The sequence below is a fragment of the Oenanthe melanoleuca genome, chromosome 6 (assembly GCF_029582105.1).
Source record: "Oenanthe melanoleuca isolate GR-GAL-2019-014 chromosome 6, OMel1.0, whole genome shotgun sequence".
NCBI lineage: Eukaryota > Metazoa > Chordata > Aves > Passeriformes > Muscicapidae > Oenanthe > Oenanthe melanoleuca.
The window spans coordinates 27326506-27349268 of NC_079340.1; the positions used below are offsets into that span (position 1 = coordinate 27326506).

The 22763-nt window shown below is 40.1% G+C and overlaps 1 protein-coding gene across 26 annotated transcripts in view; it reads right to left on the minus strand.

The window, feature by feature from the left end:
• Positions 1-22763, minus strand: part of ABLIM1 (actin binding LIM protein 1) — a 189317-nt gene that overhangs the window by 44719 nt on the left and 121835 nt on the right. For all 26 annotated transcript variants that reach the window (XM_056494501.1, XM_056494502.1, XM_056494488.1 and 23 more), the window contains one exon: positions 4297-4384. In XM_056494501.1, coding sequence (XP_056350476.1) covers positions 4297-4384 — 88 coding nt within the window. The remainder of the gene's footprint in view (positions 1-4296; positions 4385-22763) is intronic.

The following is a 22763-nucleotide window of genomic DNA, read 5'->3' on the forward strand; positions in this document are numbered from 1 at the left end:
CTTAATTAAAACTCAAGCAGCCTCAAGCAGCAACAGAGTCAGTGAGCACCAGCTGGAGGAACTGAAAGAGAGAGGGCTCCTCTGGCAGGATGGAGGGTAAGAGCAAAAGAACTGAGCCATGGTTACCTGATCTCTTCTCCCCTTAAGTACTGCCCTGCACATAAAATGGAAGTTCTGATTGTCAGTCCATTGAGCAATAGGTGTCATATTCAGTTACTGTAAAGAACTACTCAGATCACATCTTCCCTCATGCAAAATGCAAAAGGAAAAGCAAAATTTGAAAATTCACAGTGCAAGAGCCAGGGCTGTGTGAGACCCACTGGCAGGGGGTGAGAGGCCAGGATGACAGGTACACACAGAGCTGCACATGAGAGAGCAGCTCCCTGCATCCCAGCACACTGCACCTGCCACTGGCACACACAGCACTTCCACCCTGTGCTCTGGTGTGTGCCACTGGGGCTTCCACATGGCATAATTCCAGCTATCCATCCTGCTATAAAAGTCAAATCCTTGGCTGTTTGTTTCCCAAAACTTTTTCTTATGCTGTAAAGTAGGAATATCCTGCTGTCCTCAAGGACTGAGTGACGTCAGGGGCAAGAAGCATTTCCCTCCCATTTCACTTGTCCTTTGGAACAGAGTGTAAACTGTGGTCACTGCTGGAAAGCTGCTGGCAGGTATTGGCCAAGATGAAACAGAGCAAAAACTAACACTGATTTTTTAACATAGACTGCAGCTGCAATAAAATCCTCATCCCTCATTCCAGTCACCACAGAGCCCTGACCATCTGCAGGGGGGAACATCACCTCTTTACTCTGTCCACAAAAAAGCCAAACAGAGCCAAGTCCAGGTCTCCTGCTGGTGACTATTAGCTCAAAAGCAGCCAGAGGAAACCCCACCCTCAGAGGATAGCAGAAGGATGGGTCAGGGCCCCTGGAAACTTTCTTCTAACAAGCCCTTACATGGCTTGGTGCAGAAGTAAAGACCAGCAGGAATCATTTCACTTCCCAGCAGTACACAGCACAGTCATCACCAGGAGACAGGAGAGAACACTGTGCCTCTGGAGCAAGGGTCTGAGATGTCTGGCTGTGAGTCTAATCCAACGAAGAAGAAACTGTGCATTTGGCATGGGAAACAACAGGGAGAAGTGCACTGAGAGCCTTCTCTGTAAACAAACAGCAGCCTCAGAGCCAGGACCCCACAGAGCTTGTGAGATCAGGAGGGAGCTGTGCCCTGCCCATGCAGGAGGAAGAGTTCAGGTTGTAAGCTGTAAGTTCATGTTAAAAACAGTGATCTGAGTAATAACCCTCTGAATATGACATCTATTGCTCAAGGATGAACTAAGACTTGGAAGATTTTAGTTCATGTCTCAAATCCAGCTGTGAGCTTCCTTCCTGTGTGGCTCTGAGAAAAATGATCCCTATTCCTCTGTATCTCACTGCTGGATTAATGGCAGGAGTTGATGATCTTAGGATTCTTCCCAACATTAACAATTCTGTGATTCTTTTCTGTTAAACTTTCCCTACCATCAAAGATAAGGCTGTCATTGAATTTTGGACAGTATTTATTGCACACTGGCACAATTCACAGACACCCTGTGAGAATGCTGAAAGTGAACAAGAAATTCAAGAAACTGGATGTCATTTTCATGGTGAAACCTAGCTAGGGGTTGTGGGTTTTCTTTCAAAAAATGACAAGAGATTTGAAAGATCCAAATGAGACAAAGCAGGCTTAAGAAGTTAAATGTACATATTTTTGTGATCTTGCACTCCGAGCCAGCTACATTTTGTAGATACTATTCATCCAAACATGCCAATCTATTTTGAAATGCTTGCAAGAGTGCAGATTCCCAAGCTGCATCACTCCTCTCTTTTACTACTGGAAACAGTTCAGCAAATTGTGATTATTTCCATTCTTAATATATGCTTGTTTGCTCACCTGGCAAACACCAACTAGCACGTTCATTTATTCAGTTTTATACTTTGCACGTACCATTATTTCAACATCAGCATCCCTCTAAATACTGGGCAATCCTAGCTCAGCAACAGCCTTGTGGGGCAGCCCACAAAATAATGGATTACCAGGAAGTCAGTAGGAAAGAGACAGTTTCTGGGGCTGCTTCTTTTTGATTTTCATGTGCTGGAGCAGTGTCAACCAGAGTGTTTCTGCTAGCACTATTCCAACCACCCCTAACATAGAAAGCCCCACAACAGACAGCTTGTTTGTCCATGTTCTCCTTTTGCCAGTTTCCCACATATCTCTAACACAAGTTTCTACCACAATCCTGGCATGTTTCTCATTATATAAAGCAATACCAAAACAGTGCTTTCATATTCTAGGGAGAGGACAATTAGAAGTGAGATGGAAGCCACCTATTTTGTGTATTTTATCAACAATGTGATTTTTGTTCTAGCTTTATTGTTGTTGTGTTGTATTTCTATTTTAGAGAAATGCTTGGAATGCTGTTATTCTGCACCCTAGGGTCAGTGCTTTGGATGGAGTCAGGATATGCATTTCAGCTGAGAACTGAAAGGCTTTTAGGTCCTCACACTTACAAGCAGACTGAATTCAGCAAGGAAAGTTTTGGCAGAACAGTCTGGAGCACACTCAGCAATTACATTATTTAATCAGAAAACATCTTGTGAACAATAAAGCAATGTAATTTGAGGTGCTCCTCCCCTGAGACAGACTGAGCACAAGGAACATTAATTCATAATCACAGAAAGAGAGAGAGACTAAGAAGAGAACAGCAGATCAAGCTGCTGCCAGGTTTCTTTCCTCTCCTCTTCCCTACCACCTGAACTTCTCCAGGACAAACTCTAGCCCAGTTTGAGTAAAAGTGATACCTCCTGTCTTATTTTGATCTGCACAAATTTACACCAAAGCCTGCTCAATTAACCCAAAGTCCCACTCTCTGCTAGACCGGTGCATTTCCAGTTGGAAATGATTGTTATTAATTAATAATAGCAAAGGATGATCTGATGCTAATTTTGTACTTTATCACACCATGATGTGAGGAAACTAAGATTTGCCAGCTGCTGTACCTGCTGTTTTCAAGTTAGTCTTTCCAACTCACCATCAGACAGCTGTACCTCCCACCCAGCCCTCTTCCAGCCCCTCCCTCTCCTGCCAAGCAGAGCTGCTACACAATTTCACATCCCCTTCTGGGCACAGCTGGAATAAAATGACTGAGGTGTAAGGTCAGGGGGAGATGAGAGAGAGGGACTGCAAGGAAGGACAAACTACAAAATAAAACAAGTTAGCTTCAAAGGGATGCCTTAACAATATTATCTTATTTTGGAACTCCTCCAGTAAGAACCTCTCCTCAGGATTTCAAGAAATGACTGTGACCACACTTTCATTTTTTGTTTTTTTACTATTCTTCTATATTCCTTTCAAGTACGTCAAGTTTTCTAACCTAAGTGTAATACATAAAATCCCAACATGTATCTGCCTTATTCACTTTTATTTCTGGCTTACTTAAATGGGTATTATATATCCTTCTATCAATAGCAATACTACACCAAGCAATAAAAATAACTTAATAGTTAGTATACCACCCTCTCAGAGAGTAGGTGGGATATAGATCAAGGATACGTTTCAATCAAAGAAAAGAGCATCTTCTTTTTTATGTGAAAAGATCGTGAAAAAAAAACAAGCTTGGCAATAATTGGGAGTGCAAGACTGTTAACAAGAAAGGGAAGATGAAAATAAACATACAAGAGGTGGCTATAGAAAGATATAAAAATAAAGTACATGGGAATGAAAGAGAGATGTGACCAGATAAAAGAGAAGTAGGCAAGAGAAGCAAATATAATTAAGAACTGGAGGAGAGACTGTCAGTGTGCATGAGGAATGAGATCTACATGGTTCAAAACAAATTCACTGCAGCTTCTGGAAGATTTTCACTTGCATTTTACCATTTGGAGTGTGGTCCAGAATAGCACAGAAACTGATCAGCAGAAATCAGGACGAATCCCTTCACTTTGTCTGGTATGTCATACACCATTCTGGGGCTAAACTATCCATGAGATGTCCAACTCAGAGGCAGCCTAATAAATTGCATTTTTTAGCAAGCACAGGCTGCCTCAGCAAGGGTGCAGAGTTCCTGCAAAGTCACAGTTATGGCCACCTAATAGAGCAAAAGGGTATCAAGTGAAAAAATATGAGAACACTGTTGAGGATAGGATGACTACAGTCCTCCTTGGACACACTGGGGATGGTTTATGAATTCTTGAGGTCTCTGACAGAAGAATCACAATGCCTGATTGTCTTGTTTTGGAATGGAGACATCCTTACCTTGCAGATACATTTCTTCTCCTTCTGTGAACATTTGGTTGCATCTGCTGCATCGTGCACAGCTTGGGTGATAATGCTTGTCACCTGCCTAAACAAAAAACAAAAGGAACATGAGGGACAAATGCATTGCACTGCTTTCTGAGCACTCATTATTTGCTGACTGGCCATTGCCCTTTTTCTTCTAGTTCACCTGTTTGATACAACACTGCCCTCATGATGTGACAATAGCACTGAGAATGTAAGTTGTGCCACACTGCTTCAGCCCTGAGATCTCTCCTGACCTGACAGAGGCCAGCAGGACTGCTAGGGAAAAGTCTGTAAGAGAAAAGACAACACAGAACTGTCCCTCCTTTCCACATCTTTCCATTCAAGTAATCAGTGTCTTCCTGGCTAGGAACTACATCATAAGATACCTGTTCTCCATGATTTGACAAATATTTTTTTAAATCTTCATCTGTTTTATAGTCCAAGGCAATGAATGTCACATGCAGTTAATTTGTGTAAAGCTGCTGCCTCCTCCTTTTGCCAAACAACACAGTTTTCAACCTGCCATTTCATTCCTTGGCCCTCTTCCCTACACTACTGATATGGGTATTAGTAAAAAGAGCTTTCTAGAGCCACTTCTGGGACCATTAATTTAATTCCCAGATGACTTCAGAAGCTACACCAGCACAGACAGGCTGAGCTGAATTTGAACTACTGATATAAAAGTCCTAAGTATCCTAGATCCTGTTACCCAAATCCAAATCCACTGAGTCATTCAGTCTCCTAAATACATTGATATCCATAATAGGTAAAGCTGATCAGATTTCAGGCCTATGAGGACAGGAAAAATCAAGGCATAAATATTAATGCAATTTCTTCTCCTTAGGGGACAAAAGCAATCAATACATTAGCTCCCTCACATCATAAACTAAGCACAAAATGTACACATCAGGCTTTTAAATAGAAAAATAATTAATGCTAGAAAATGACTCTTCATAGTAATGAGTAAAGAATTCTAAAAGTCTTTGAATTTCCAAACAAATTATCCTCAAGTCCTTTTTCACAAATATTCCTCACCCACTGTGATGCTATATGCACAAAGTATCTGTTTACTCTATAGCTGCCTTGTAAAATGTCATCAAAACCATCTCCCACCTCACTGTACTTAAGACTGTAATGCCACTAAATCCAACCTTTCATTTTGTCTATTGAGAAGAATAACAACATTTTGGTTCACGTTTTCATTACACAGGCTTTTTATTTAAACACTTGTATATGAGATGATGAAGTACATGGATTAAAGTACCTGACAGCTACCAGAAAATCAGCTCTACCACCCAGCCCTTCTCCAGGTAAAGCTGCACCAGTCAATTTTAATAACTCCCATCCAGGAATTTCAGGAATACAAGGCAAGAGAAGAGGACTCAGTGTGCTGTTAGTTTAGTTACACATTTCACTGTTCAGTTGCAAAAAGCCTGCACTTCTCTTAATCAGATCCTGCATTTACTGTTGATTCTTGCACTTTAGGGGCAAAATCCACCAGAGAGTAATAGGATTTATGTGTTTTTAGTAAAGCAGACTTAAAGCTATCAGGCAAAACAGGGTCTCTATTAAAAGGGAAAATGAGAAGTCACTACAAAATATGCTTACCCAAGGAAAAAAGCTAATGAGGGGGAAAACATAGAACTGGTGTTTGACTTGCAGCAACAAAGCCAATATTGAACCAAGAGAGAAAAATACAGTTAATGCTCATTCTCTATAATTTTCATTACTGGCTGCCTTCTTCATCTCTGACCCTCCCTAGCAATTATTTAACCTCTGAGGTGTCCCATTAGTTTCATTCCAGACTAGAGGATAAAGAAATCCAGAATTCATCACATTATTATGCATAGACCTGAGGCTTTTCTGAAGTTCTATTTTCCTGGAAAAACAACTGATAAGCTACAGTCAAGGGAATACAGTTCAAACCATGTACATCTGCCTCTTCCAAACAGGCAAAGGGATCCATTTCGAGTTTATCAGGCCTTTCCCCAGGCTGAAACAACTGGCTGAATTTTAGCCTGGTGTCAGTGATGATGAATGAACACCACGCCCCAGATAACACAACCCTGCAAGTCAAAGTGAGAACACACCCTGCACTGGAGAGGTTTTCAGAGAGTCACACACCAGAGCAGCTGCAGTTGTTGTTAAACACTTCCAAAACAGTTTCATGAGTTTTCTGCCTCTGTAATGTTTCTACAGCTCATGAGTGGGATCCTTCCTACAGCAGGTATTTGCTGGAAAACATTCAGAATCTCAGCTAATTCAGAACTCATCTTGCTGTGCCTGACTTGCTGTGATCATCTGGGAAAATGGCTGCTAAAAATCAGTAATTTATAATGTATTAGAATAATTTTGCATCTACAAGTCAATGAAATATTTACACTTTCTAGACATCTGCTTTTGCTCTTTTAGGGCTAGTAAAGCCTCATTCAGTATGTTCAGTGTGCAGCTTTTTGGGATCTCAAGCCACTGTGCTGTGCATTAAAAGGTTTGCATCTCAATCCCTGTGGCAGTAATAGGTAACATTGATTAAGTGCACATTTGCCCCAAACATTCTTCAGTCAGAGAGTTAAAGCTCTTATCTTCTCACTCTGCTAAGTTCTCCTTGCCCCTCCTCAAGTTCACATCCAGAAATCCTTTGCAGTTCTCTGTGCTATGCAGCCACTGGGATTTGATCTATCAAACTGCTTGTGGTCCCTTCTGAATTATTTCACTTTGGTTGAGGTGTCAGGACTATCCAAACCACCAAGCACAAACTGTGATATGTTAGTGGACTATCCCTAAAATAAGGAGTAAGCTAAATTAATTGCTGTAAAAACCTTGGTTTGCTTAGCTAGAAGTACGAAAAGCTACCAAAATAATATGTAATGTTTTGACTTCAAATTCTTAAATGGAATTGAATGAATTGAGAACAATTTATTGTCAAATGAAATATTAAACCTATGTGTTTCTGTCACTGCCTATAAAGTCTCTGTTAAATCATCAGGCACTTGCATGTGCCCTAAAAGCAGAAAATATCAGTTATCAATTTATAACAACACACAACCTCTTCTGACTTACCCATTTATCTTCCACCTACATTGACAAATCTGAAACAGGTTCTCAGATAAAATCTCATTTGAACACAGCAGACAGAAAAAAATTAAATTGAAAAAATAGAAGTACATTCTCATTTACCAAATACTTCCACAGCCTTAGAATTGCAGAGTGAAAAAAGTGACCAAAGGAACTCTACAAACATAATTATAAATGTAGATAAATGGATGCTAAATTTGAATAGCTTTCTACAGCTCTGCAAACCTCACTGAGCAGTGACTGATCAAAGATACAAGAATTTTAATTATTCTCTATATACTGCAAATATAGATACTGTCCACAACATGCACATTATATGCATGCTCATGAATGGAATAGATACATTATTTTAGATAGTACTAAGGATCTATTTATTCTGGTAATTTCAAGACTTAAACTGAAATCAAGTCTGTATCAACACTGACCTTCAGTTTCCCAGTCTACAAAGGAGGTTAAATTACATTTAATGTCCTACATAAAATACTTTGGAGAAACACTACCAAGGAACACCACTGTTTGGGGACCCCCTGAAAACAAAAATGTGCTGTCACCCCTAGTTGTCAGGATAGGCAGTGGTGGGTACTGCAAGAATTATTCCAACCCAGGAGCTGCAAATACACCTGCAGACAAGCCAACATGTCCCAAAAATCCAGCTGAAAAGCACCTGAGCTCACATGCAGCGTTAGCCCTGGGGTGACAGCACTTCAAAAGCCAAGGACTGTATTTTCTGAGTCCAACCCCTCTGTCCTCACTTCCCATAAGACTAACTTTTATTCTCTGACTGCTTGTAAAGTTCTAAGCTGATTAAATAAATGTTTTCCTCTTTGGTGAATGTGAGAGCTTGAGGTTTCCTATTACTCATGCCTCCAGCTCTGTCCTTCCTTCCAGAACAACAGCGAACAAGAGCCAGAGAGAACAAAAACAAGAATCCCACTAGGAGAGCTCAGATGCCAGTGGCTCTGGTAGAGGAAGAACTAATTACCAACAGACATGTTCTGCTGGCCAAAGGACACAATTAAGTGCATATTTGTCGTGTTACATTTGCACAGCTGCACTCATTCACTCTCAGAGATAACTCAGTCACCTGACAGAGAGCTAGTAAATGTGTAGAAAGCTTTACTTTTCTATTTAAATACTATAAAAACTCTTATGTAGTTGAAAGAGTACATCTGAGAAGAAAAGCACTTCCCTTTCTTCCTTTTTTTTTTTTTTTTTTTTAGTTTTAATGAACAGTTGTTATAGGCCCATTTGAGAGACAAACCTATCCAATATTTATTCCTACCATGACCAAGGAGAATGACTTGATTTCTTAACTCTCTGAAGGACTGTGGAGCAGCACAAAGAATAATTCAGACTCATCTTTTAAACCCCTTAAGGAATGTCATGAATTGTAAAACAGGAACTGTGGCAGTAGCCTACCATTTTCCAGTGAAGCTTTATTTTAATTACTTGCAGAGGTCACAGAACCTTCAACCCTGTTTGATGTTTGGTGCAACATCAAATTCCATTGTTTCCTTCTCTGCAGGCTGCTGTGATCTCACGAGTGGCTGGAACAGCATAAACACTATGAAGACCAAAATTTGCTTCTAATAACATCCTGACCCAAACTGTCCACTCATTTTTCCCAGGCTCTTATCTGTTAAGCAAGTCACTCCAAATATCTGTGCTCAGGGAAAAAAAAAAAAAAAAAAAAAAAAAAAAAAGGCAGTTTCTTTAGTTTCTTTGCTTCCAAAGGATTTTAGAATCTACATAAGTTTCTTTATTACAACCAATGGAAAGAAAGTGTAATAATAGGGTTTTTAAAATTAATCCTTATCTAATATGCATCTTTAAAATGTGGACCTTCTAAAGCTGTTTTTTACACTCCTGTCACAACATCTCAGTAGAAGCAGCTCTCAGCACAGCCTCTGCCTCTGTTCAACCTGCAGGAGGATGGAGCAGCAGGAAGCAGAGCTCACACTGGCAGTTCCCAAGCTGATGGAGCTGCAGCAGACAAGGCTGGGGGAAAGTGGGAAATGGAGCGTGAGGCTGTGACTGTAAATCTGAATGACAACAGGCATGGAAGAGACATGGGAGACCCTCTAAGCCCACCACTGATTGCTGTGCTGCCCTGGGTCAGACAAAACCCCAGCTGCCCTGCTGTTATGAACACTTGCACTGTTAATTCATGCTCTGTGTCTGATTTCATACAAAAATACTTCCCAGCATTACAACAGTGACTGACAATTTCATGCTAGTGTATTCCTTAATGGATGGACTGTAATAAACTTTGTAACTTACTGATGTTAATTCTATTGACTCACAATATTGTCATATCCATCAGCTGCTGCTGACAGCAGTGCAATTGCTCACTGCATGGAATACAGTTGTTCTTCTAGCAGAGATGTGAGTAATCATTCAGGCTAAATCCTCAGCTGTGAAACTGCTCTACTGGCATGAAGGAACAGCCCTCATAGCAGCTGAATACCAACTGGGCTTGCTTTAGCAAGATTCTGGAGGTTACTTGTGATTGCACTGTCAGCTCTCCTTTGGGCTCTCCCTTTCCTGCAACACCCAAAGTTGAGCAAGTTGCACACACAAGTGAGATGCTGAGCTGTCAATTATGGTCATTATGGAGCTGTTCATTCTGTTTTTGCAGGGCAAGTTCACCAATTGCTACACACAGGACCAAAGCTGGGAATTCATGTTACTTACACAGCTATCAGCATGTCAATGCAAAGAAGGGAACTCCACTCAACTAAGGAATGTACCCACAGGAGCCCAAAGTTGGCTAGAATCTTGTGGGCAGTACAGAGGAGCAAAGCAACTGCAAGCACAGCTTTACTGCCTACTGCCAGGATTTCAGCATCATCTCTGTAGGGTCTTAGATTTATGCACAAGAAGCCTAAGCCCACTAACTGAATATGAGGTTAATCAGAAGCAATCCAGAAGAAATATATGTGCTATATCTTATTTTCTGTTAAGTTTCATTTGTATCTAATTATAATACAAATCTGTGAATTCACTGCCTGCATTACCCTTATTTTAGGTGCCTATGAAGGCAAAATACAGCACCCACCATTTAATTTTCTTTTAAAGCCCATTTATTGCAAAGACTATTTTTAAAATTCTGCACTCCTCAGCAGCAAGTATCTGACACAAATCCCTTCTCTATTTCTCAACAATGCTGGAACAGGTCCAATTTATAAGGAAAGGTGTGGGCTTTCTGTATAATCTCTAATCATTAGGCTTCACAAAGTATTAGATAAGTAAATATTCCTTTATCTTGTATGCATTTCGTCCAGCACAATTTTTGACATGAAAACATACTTCAGAAGCTGAAGCTGCTTACAGCCACATTCATATAGCTGGATTGGTTTGTAATTAGAATTAACCATCAAAGCTACTTTACAGTAACTCCACCATAGTGCCAAGGGTCTTTTCAAGCAGCCAAATGCTGGAATAACTTAATTGTGACTCCAGCAGCCGGAAAAAACCTGTGCTGACTGCCAGAGTGCAGAGTAGGTGTGCTGAGCTGTGCTGAGTGCCCCATCTCTGCAGCAGGGTGTGAAAGCATTCCAGCCTGCTGAGAGCAGAGCAGAGCCCTTGGCTTGCTCAGTGCCAGGGCCAGTTCTGTGCGTGGCACAAGGGAAGGGACAGCAGGGAGCCCTGGGAATGGATTTTGTGCCGGATGCACACAACATCCAACCTTCCGCAACACCGGGGATCTCCCCCTTTCCAAATCCTCCTCGTGCTCTCCTTCATTAGGGGATGACACAACCACTGAGCTATCAGGAATGTGGCAGTGGAGGAGTGAGACATGACCCCTCTTTGTCCTTTTAACTCTTCACATGAAGGGACTGTTGGTCCCTCGACCCCTTTCTCTGGCTGACCTCGAATAACAGAACCTGGTGTCTGTGCACTAGCAGGTCACACACACTGCAGCTGCACTTGCAGGGCAGCAACAATAGAGACAAAACAATGGGGAGTAACTTGAACTGGAAAGAACTTCCTCAGTCAACAGAAATACAGCTGACTCCAACCTGCTGAAACTCAGCTAGAAAAGTCAGTATCAAACCTCCTTTTTATCTTAAAAAACTCAACAGGATTACTTCCTAAATCAGGAAGTTTTGCACCTGACAGCAGGACACAAATACTGGACCTCATCCCAATATATAAAGCTTTTTATCATTTTCAAAAGTTAGCATATATCTCCAAACATTATTTGATTGCATGCAAGGACAAACAGAAATAGAGAGCAGTGTTAGGTATGTATATATAATTATACATGCATGTGACATTTGGAAGGAACATACATATTCCTAGATCTCAAACTAACCATAAAAGGAAAACCAAACAATTTTTAAGATATTCTGCTGCAGGTCTCAATCATAAGAACAGAGATAATATTAACTGAAGAGAAAAAAAAAGGCAATGACTAAGTCATTAAATTTGAAATAAATATAGCCAATAGGAAAGATAAATTTATCAAAGAAATAACTAGGAACAGTATGTTTAAAGACAATAAAAATCTTTATTACAGCATGATGTGGTGAAAACAAAAATAGATCAGGCTAAATTCCCTTGTGAGCTGTAGATGAAGAATGACACAGAAAAGGCAGGAGTATTCAGGATGTATCTTTAGGGTCTGTATTTGACAATGCCAATTTGATACTGCTTATTGAGCAAAATTTTAATAGCATTTTTCACAAATCAAGATTTACAAATTACTCAAGACCTGAATAATTTGAACTCAAAGAGGCTTAAGAAAAGTGTAGGAAGGCATTGCTCAGACAGATGGCTCTGGTAGCAGGGGAGGCTCTGCTGAGCCAGATACCTCAGAGATGACTTCCTTCAACCCACAGCACGAGGTCCTGCTGGCCAAGACAGGAATACAAAACCTTCCCTGGTAAATCTGCTGGTGACTCACAGGCAATGCTTGTTCAAGCCATGCAAACCAACCAAGTATGTTCTAACAGACTGATGAAAAATAACTCCAAATCGAGGAGGCAAAGCCCTGGGAGACTGAGAGCCATGTGCTGGGCAACAGCAACTGACAGAGGCAGTGGGGGAACATTATTAAAATCTCCCAGAAAAGGCAGCTAAAGTGCCTGCTCTTCTGATCATTTAATGTATACAAAGAATATAAAGGAAAAGCAGAAAAAAAATGTATAACACTGGTGGGTGTGTACATGTGGATTTTCAGAAGGGAATTCAGTGGAGAACCATCAACACAAGGTGAGCCCTCAGCTGTGATCCTGGAGGACTCAGAGTCAAATCATTACTCAGATAAAGGCTTCAGAGGGGACTGGATCACAATGACAGGTGATTAAAAGCAGAGGAAGGATGTAAGAGCAGGAAAGAGCAGGAGCTTTTCAATCACACTGAAAACTCTGTGACATCAAAAAGCTGGAATTAAACAAATTTAACCTCAAAACAAGGTGAAGTTTCTAAAAATCAAAGGTAATTTAAGCAGCATTAGGGAAAATCTTTTGCCTTGCAATTGTTCTGCAGTTTTCACGACTGGGTAATTTCCCAAAGGATAAGCTTTCATTTGGTTTCTAGGGAATAGCTCTGATTTTGAAAAGAGAAGGTCAAGCAAGATGACTTTAGCAGTGCTTCTGACCTTAAAATCCATTCCAGTGGGCATTACATAGAGAGAAGATTTTACAATGCATCAGGCAGCTCCCAGGGACACAGGTCACATTGGAAAAATTTCCAAGAGAGTTAAATCAGTTCACTGAGACCTGTCTTGGCTAAACAGCAAGATTCCTGGTATAGCAGGGGCCTTGCAGCTAGGAGGCAGCTTTGGCTGATCTGACTTGTGGCTCAATGAGACAAATCAAGTGCAAGACCAGGAGGAGTTCTGAGGCTGGGTGAGCTGCATCAGCCCCAAAATTGCTGCTGACCCTGAGAGCTGTGACACTCACTGACAGGCTCTGTGCCCTAGGGAAGGCTGGGAGAACAGCTCCAGGAAAATCTCATGTTAAACTGTTCAGCGGGCAAGTGCAAACCACCTTCTGACTGGTGAAGAAAGTGAGAGCAACTCACCCAGGACTAAAATCAATGACTGCAGCAGTGCCAGGCAAAGAAAAATTCTCAGAATCCCAGCCCTGGACAGCACTAGACCTAAGTAACTGTAGCCAATTTTCTTGTTCATCTCACACAAAACTGCCTTTCCAGTTGTCTGTCAGAAGGCTGATTCAGGAACCATGCAAGCTTTGGCATGGGACTGAGCAAAGCCTGGGCTCCATTCTGGTATCTGCATTCATTTCACAGGGAGTGTCCCAAACACAACAGAGAAACACGAGCTGCAAGGGCCAAAGGAGGGGAGTAAGCAATTAAGCATGAGGTCAGACTCAGAACATCCACAGAAAACAACCAGAGAATATAAAACAAAAGTAGCCTGTAAGAAACAAAGCAGACATGCAACATGCAATTTATGCCAGTTTGTACCACAGAGACTGATGGATTATTCTGATAGGGAAGCATCTTATTTGGGAATTAAGCAGGGAATATTTTTTTCTATTAGTGGCTAGAGCCTGCTCTTGTAGGAAACTGATCCTATTGCAACCAGTCTGATCTGATAATGCTTTAAAAAGTCTAAAGAATGGGGTTTTATCCTTGATTTACTGCAATGCTACCTGCTACCTTTGGAAATCTCTTACAGCAAAAGGTCACAACAAACAATAGATGACAACCTAAGGAAAGGACAGATTTACTCCTAAAATTTTTCTTCACAGTCACTCCCCAGTCATCCATATCAGTTATGAACCTGTACTTGACTACATCCAGACATTTCTCAGGAATCCTTGTTTTTTAATTCTGGCCAAAGTATTTTTGTTACCCTAAATTTAAAATGGAAATTAAAAAGGACATCGAGGTAACCAGTGGATAGTTAGTGCAGAAAAAGAGTTCACTTTTTCAAAAAGGACAACTTTGAGTAAATGTCAGACCACCAACAAGCACTCTGCTAGAAGCAGATTCTTTTGCATTTGGCAGAAGTCTTTTTAATTTTTTTTTTATATTTGTCAGTCTTCTAACTGCTGATAAACAAGATTTCCAATTACAGCTGCATAACTATGCAAGTACATTTTTGAATCCTTGCTGGCAGGAATAGCCAATCAGAGTATGCATGTTGGAGCCAAGAGACAGTATAAATTTTACTCTCTATCTTGTTTACTTCAGCTTCATATAAAAATCAAGATTTCTAATCACCACAGAAAAACTATTTCCACGTATTACTTTAGTGATGAACAGGAAAGAGCTGATGGACATAAAGCAGAAAGGGACATCTAACAATATTTACTCCATCTGATCTTCAGCTGACTACAGCATCTCCATGATTTTGCCTCAACAGCAGTAGTTCAAAGATGATGGTGAGATAAATCTGTTTAAGTTTCTTACTGCCTCAGTTTTTACTCTCCTCACTCCCAGGAAAAAGTTTCCAGCCAAGATACAACTGCTTTACAGAACTCTAAGCAACAGCAAGTCCATCCTTATGCATGACAAATCTCTCTGCAAATCCCACATGTAAAAGTCAATTTCTTAACATTTTAATTTATACTCTAATGATTTACAAGAGTTATTTCCTTGATCTCTGCAAACCACAAAAAAATCCCAAACTACTTTCACAGGCAGTTTAAATGCCAGAGTATCTGCATTGCTGGTGATTAGAAGATGCATCTCTTACCAAGTGCTATTTTCCCTCTTAAAAAGAAAAAGGCTTGTAATAAATGTCACACATCCCAGATAGCTATCCAAAGAGCTTTTAAACCTGTATGATCTTCTAATGCAGCATGAGAATATAATTAAAATCTACCCATCTTGTACTTCAGGTGGTCATTTCAAACATTTAATCACCCATAAAATACTCCCATGATCATATTTCTTCATGTGTAAAACCACCTGCTTGGTAAAGACAGGTGTTAATTCTGTGGACTTCAAAGTCCCTAGAGATTCCAAACATATCTTTTGGGCTAGTATTTGTTTTTCTTAACCTTTTCCCCCCCTCAGGAAAACACCCTGACAAAGCACACAAAAGAGAGTCCTCATGGAGTGAGTGCTGAGCACAATACCCAGATGGAGCCTGTCACAAGCAGGTGACAGCCACAGACTTGCCCCAACAGGCTCTACCCCACTTCTCAAGTTTCAAACACAGTATTGCTGCATTCTTCCCAACAATTATTTTTCATGGGAGATAGGTATAAGTTCTACTTTAGTCTTCTACAAGTCAGTTGTAAACTTTTCATTGATAGGAAGACTTAAAGCAGAACTTAAAAATGAAACATCAGAATCCTGCAAAAAATATTTCACCACTTAATCCATTTTTCATTGTGATGTCAGTCCAGGAGAAACAAGAAGCAACTGGCTGAAATAATTTCACATTGCTGCAGAGTGCACAGCCACTTTCCCCTGTCATCACATCCCCACTGCCAGTGGGGCTGCGACACTGGAGGAATTTCTGGTTCAGTTTAAGCACTTTAGTACAGGGATCATGATTAGTTTTATATCTCCTGTGGGTGAATTTGGCAGGTAGGACCAGGACAATGCAAAAGTTTAAAAGATGGACAGAAGAAGCAATGGGAGCCACAAAATAAAAATAGAGCATTATGTTTTTCCTAAAGGAGTCTGCTCCCAGAGAACTAGATGTGTTCTGCAGTACAACCAAGCAACTGAATTAATACAATTATCTAACACAAATAATGCATTCATACAGGTAAGTTACTCTTCTGCTGGAAGTTGTTATGTGTTCTGTTTACCTCTAAGACATGAAAAAATTACTTATTTTGTCTGTTCCATGTTACTGGAATACCTACAGTGGCTATTTCTCACAAAGGCTGTTGGTGGTGGCAAGAAACTTTGTGCTCATAGAAATGCCTCTACTGAAATGTCATTTTAAAAAAATTTGATCTGACTGCTTGAGTTTTTTAGTAATATTTAGTACAAGAAACACACTAGAGAATATTTAACTAGATCAACAAGGTAGACACTAAAGATGCTTTGCTAGGATATATAGATCCTAATCAGCAACACTGTACACATAAAAGCAATTTATAAAGACAAGCCATAACTTTATGAGCACCTGAGAGATTTCACAAATCCCTTTGTGGCAATAAGGAAGCTTTAATTGGTTATTTTTTCAAATTACTTGTTACAACCTGCTCTTATTATTCACCATCTTTACATCCTCTTAACATTCCTCCCCTTCCTATTGATGTTCAAATTGACTGAAGGATGGTTTCCAAACCACTGCTGAGAAGTTAATGCCTTGTGATTATGCTGCCATAGCAACTGAACTTCTGTTAGGGCTCTGTCAACTTCAGATACTTTTTTGTCATCTTTATAAATCAAGTCTCTCCCAACTATAGATACCCCTCCTGCCAAATGCAATCTTTTGATGGAGGAGAATCACTAAAAGAAAGATTTTTTACATCAAGTAATTTATATTATTTTTCGACAGGTATATTTATTCTAGATTTTGTGCCTGGTGTGGTGTTCCCAGTAATTACAGGAGGGTATTTTTCATCAGGGAGGAGTAGTCTAAATTAAGGTAAATCTATGCTGCTACTCAGCTACACAGGCAACCTGTCTGAACCATTTACCAACATTCTGAGTTATTATTAAACTTTTCATTTCCCAGCTTTTATCCAAACAAACCCCGTATTAAGAAAAACACCAGCGTTTCACCTTAACTGATAAAACACATTTCTCAGCAAAAACACAAGGAAACTAGAAACAAATGCTAACCTTATTTCTATTAAAAAAAAAAAAAATCTCCAAAGTGATCAAAAGAGCCAAGAAACTCTATCAAGAATTAAGATATTGTTCCTGCATACAGCAGCAATCTGTGCCATTCTCCTCTCTTCCTGGCATACAGAAACATGTGTAGCTGCACTCTCTTTATCTAAACCACAGAATTACACACAGCCTTTAAAAAAAGAATTCCTTCTGGCGCACAGGAACAGAAGTCCCCTATTATGGTCCCCCTGGCAAGTTCAGTCCCATCACAAAGCTGCAGCCCTTCCCTCCCCCAGGAATGCCATGACCCTTTCCAGCTCAGCTCTGGTTTCACAGGAAGGGCTTTACCTTCTGATGGGGATTTTTCAGTCCGAGCCCATTTCCTCCGCAGCTCGGTGGATGCTCAGGCAGGAGCTCAGCGCTGGCTCTGCTCTCCCGAACCGGCTGCGCTGAGCCTGGAGCTGCACCCAGCCCGGAGCCTCCCTCCTCCTCCTCCTCCTCCTCCTGCTGCTCCTCCTGCTCCTCCTGCAGCCCTGCACACACCCCCGAGCCCGGCAATCGCCCTCCTGCACATCACACCCACTGTGCTGCAACTCGCCATCCCGCTCTGGAGGGGGAAAAGGGAAGAGCTCCGGCCCTTTCTCGCCACTTTTGTGTGTCCTGTTTGATTCGACACAATTCAGAACGTTTAACTCCTGGGGACAGGCGGCTGCTGACTGTGAACCCGGCGCTCTCGTCCTCTGGAAGTTATTAAATGTTACTTCCACAGCTTCTGAAGAATTTATACAGCCTCCTGGGTGTTAGTCTAGTTTTGTTAGTAGTTTCACTGAGTGATGCAGAGTAGGGCTTCCCCCAGTGGTACCTGGTCCCTTTATCCTATGCACATTTTGGAGTGAGATCATGCTGCAGCCACACTCCAGGAACACTGGATGAGTTTTCAATGGGCTCTCTGCTCTGACCCTATCTGATCTCTCCCACAACCAAAAATTGGTCCTGTGCTCTGCTGTACACACCTGACTAAGAGGGCAAATGACACAGCATGTGTTCCTGATTTTGTTATCATTTACCTGGGACATTCAAGCAACATGGTCATGTTTGCTCCTTTATTCTAAAGGCAGTAAAATTTAAAAAAAAGCAAAGCAAACCACAGAACTAACAAATCATACACTGAACTCTACTGCTGCCTCTCATACTCTGTGGCCTTTTCCCCTGGATTATTGTGGTCTGTGTAGATTAAAGCAGTAACTGGGAGATACTGGTTGAGAGCAAAGTCTCTTCCAAGCCTGTAAGACACCTAAAGAAGAAGAGACCTAATGCTATGAAAACAGAATGGCAGTGTATTCTTTAGAGATGTTATTTTCCCACAACTTAACATATCATCAAATTTGTTTGATCCATCCTATCATCAGTCTCTGTTTGGTTCATCACTTGCTTCATTTTTAAAAGTGTTTGAATTTCTATTTCGCATCAACCTGTATTACCAGTACAGGTTGCATCATTAAAATCCAGTAAATCAAATATTTTGTGATACTTTCCTGCATTATTTTTATGAAAACAGCCTTGCTACATACTTTGGCAGAAAAATAGATGCCACTTTTACATTTAACATTTCTAAAATAATTGAAATAAATCTCAGTTTAAAAGAATCTCTACAAGAGATTCTATAATTGAAATAAATCTCACTTTAAGAGATTCTCTCAATCTAGAAAGTGTTTTAAGAACACAGGACCAGATACATGACTGTACTGAAGTACCTAACTAAACTCTGTCCATGGATCTTTGCAGAGATAGGTGATGTTTTCACATGAGCTCTGAGCCTAAGTGTCTTTAAAATAGTTTGCTTAAATATGCAGGCTGCTGAGTGTTTTTGAAAGTCAATCAACTGAAGTATCTGCATGCTAATCCTCAGATGAACAGAGCTGCTCACATGGGTGAGTGTTTGCAGGAGGCAACACTTAAAAAACATAGACAGTCATTGTTCAAATAATTCATTTACAGTTCATACAGGAGCCAGCAAGGTTGTTCTGTGATGATATTTATTTGCTTATTTATTTACTATTTAGAACAGACTCATTCATGTCTAAAGAATCAGCAAAATATTCTATGAATCCCTCACAGCATGGGTTTCTAAATCTAGCTCTGAAAACAACATCTGAAGAAACTTACAGGCTCTTCTGGGTCACATTCTTTGCCTCTTGAATACAGATACAATTTTCTTAGCCAAATGTAGCTGCTTTCACAGTTTGTTTGTTTTTCCCCTCCCATAATTACTGTTATTTCCTTCTAACTTCAGAAGTCAAGGTGTCTCAGAATTGACATCTTTCAGAATTAGTTACAGCACAGATGAGACACCTTCAAACTCTGGCAATTAAAGTAACAGTATTTACAAGTGCTAAACTTCATTCGAAGTACCACATCTTAAATTACTACTCCTCTTTAAAATCAGGAGAAGCTCAGCATAAATTACAATATCACAAACATATTTAGGATTTGACCTGACCTTGCAGTGTGAAATCAAGGGAACCTTCTGGTGGCCTGGACTCTTTTCAGGTCCATCTGTGAAAATGGCACTGTGCCACTGCTTACAAGGTGGGGTGCAAGATTCAACAGTGCACAGGAAGCAAACCCAGGGCAGGCAGCAGCCCCTTGAACAGGAACTACAGCTATGCACAGCCAGCACAAATCACACAATGGCCTTTTTTTTTTTTTATTTATTAATATTAAGCAAAAAGCATTATAAAAATAATGCATGGAGTAGCAAGATGATCAAGGCACTTGAGAGCAGATCTATAAATCTCTAGATCATGAGATCAAATCCTGTTTGTATCAGTTACAGCTGGAAAAGATGTAATTTGTAAAAACTCCATCTTGTTTTTTGACTTATATTATTTCATGCAAAATACCCACTTTTTTCTGTTCTCATGTCTTCTTTGTGCAGAGCTAAAAGAATACTGCTTAGCAGTGTTGTAAGACATTTTAGATAAGCAAATAAGGAATACATAGATACAGGCATGATCCACCATTTTCTGAAGTCAGTTGGAAGCTTCTCAATTATTGAATATATTTTGAATTAAGCCCTGAAGTAGTAATTATACTGTGTATGAAAAACACAATAGACAAAAATCATTTAGGTCAATATTTTTCAAATGGCTAAATACATGGTCAAGTTTACTTAGATTTGTGGAGTTGCACATGTCTGCACAGAAATGTGTATGTTTAGGATTAGACTTTCAAGAGGCAAGCCCTGAAGCTAAGAAAACCATTGCTCCGTGGCAAGTTTGTGTAGAAGTCCTCACTCTCACTATGCTCTTATTTCTTGCTAAAAATGTTTTTTATCAATTAATGGGAAATGAGTAATTTTTCATAACTAAAGATTCCTTTCTGCTGGAGAAATCCAAGGAAGAGCACTGATCTGTGTTGCCTTGACAACATTTCCCAAAACACTCAAGCATTAAAGTATCCAGTATGCTCAAGAAAGTTGCAATATCTATTTCATATTGGATATTTACCACATTTATTGTGTTGGCATGCACTCACCTATCATCTGTGAGTATTTGTCACAGAAAGCAATGTGCCAAATAATGCATCAGAAATATCTGAGCTGACTTTAATGCACGTGGTATTTTTCTTGCATATTTCCGTGGCTACTGAAAGTTGTTACATCTATGGCTCAGAAAAAAAGAGTGTTCTTCCATGATTTGTGGATATTAGCAAAATAAATCCTGTGTTTCTCCAAACAAAGCAAAGGGATCACCTCTCCAGAGTGGCTGGAGGGAGTCTGTCCTTGAATCTCAGTCTGAACCCAAACCTTGGCTTTTCTGATGGGTTTTGTTGAGGGTTCTCAATAAAGATGCTTCTGAGATAAAGACTCTTAGGTCCACATGAGGAGTGGCTGTCTCTCTTGCTGGCTGTTCATTGCTCAACAAGACTGAAAAATCTGATTTTCTCAGAGATGCTAAAGCCATACTGAGGGACAAAGTAAGCAGGAGTTTCAAATCTGAAATGTTACAAAGAATCTCAATTTAAATAAAAATAAATAAATAAGTGAAATGGGCTTTCACTGGTAAAATAGTCAGCACCAGCTGTGAACCCAAAGCTAACTTTCATGCTTTCATCTCCCTTCAGTTGTTCTATAGACTGCCTTAGATGTAATAAGAATAAGCAGGAAATAAAGCAGCACCAAAATGGCTTGCTGCTAATCACTTTTGATCCATTAGAGGGAAGTGTTGGTACACAATCTATCACATAATTCCCTTCAATTGCTTCTAATAATTTCTGTAGATGAAGATGATGAGATCATATGCTCTGCTTCTGACATAACAAATTATTTTATTGACAAATAAAATGAAATGTACTGATCACTATCTTTACTACAGGATATTTTCTACAATATTTTTTATTAACAAAGGCAAAATACAAAATGTTTTGGGTTTTTTCCTAACTGCATCTTAGTAGATATAATTTGGGCTGGGCAGACATAACCTCTACCAGATAATTCCTGTGAGTGTTCTACTTCACACCAAGAATATGGTTTCCTTCTCAAGGGGGAAACGGACATGAGACAGCCCACATGATATAAATCATCAAAATATCCACATTTTCCAAAGAAACATTGCCAAAGAAAACAAAGAGGGAAGACAATAATCCTCCTGTGGGAATCTCAAGCTTCATCTAAATTAAAATTTCAGGTGAACTGAAAGGTTGTGGGTGATTTCCAGTACAGGATAAGGAGATTGTTAATTGTCCTGCCTCAAACAGGTCTCTCTGAACTGTGGCATCCTGTTCTGTGAATTATCTCCTGTGGCTGCTTCCGATCTCACATCTCCATTATTACCAGAGGATTTATGTCATGCTCTGACCCCATCCTTTGGATGACCTCTCCTGCCCAAAGGGGACACACGTGCTGACACATGATTTTCTCATGCTAGCTTTTGATTTATTAGTTCCTTGAGTCATATTTAGAGGCAGTATTTAGTACTGCCCCTTTGGAACTGTGCATCTCTGCCAGTGACAAGCCACAAAACAAGCCCACAGTTCTGATAAACTGCTCTGACTGTTGAACTGTAGCTGCTCACCTGGATCTTCCCAGCTTTTTCAGAGTGTCTGAATGCATCTCCTGCATTCCCAGATGATACTTGGAGGACTTTAATAATAGACTATCCAAGCTGCTAATACACTACATATAATACTTATATTATATTACATTATATTATGTTGTTATGTTATGTTATGTTATGTTATGTTATGTTATGTTATGTATTATATATAATGCATATAATACATAACTGCAATTCAGTTAAGCCAGTGTCTGAATGGCCTCCCTGGCTTCACCATGCTAATTATTTTGGTGACAATTTCTAATGACTTGGCCAGCCTGCCCCTTACAGACAGCAGTCAGAGCAACATAACTTCTATATACCTTCGAGGAGTTTGGTCTCAGTTATGTGCTAAGAACCACTGCTGCCCTCTGCTGCAAGATTTTGGGCTGTGTCTCTGATCACCAATGAGAGACAAAAATATTCAAGTAAAATTTCTAGTCTTAACCAGAACTTAGCACTCTTAATGTTTCACTACTGACAAGATCATTCAAAAGCTCTAATTCATCAGAAAAGCCTGATGCTGCAGGGGCCAGGTCAAATAGAAAA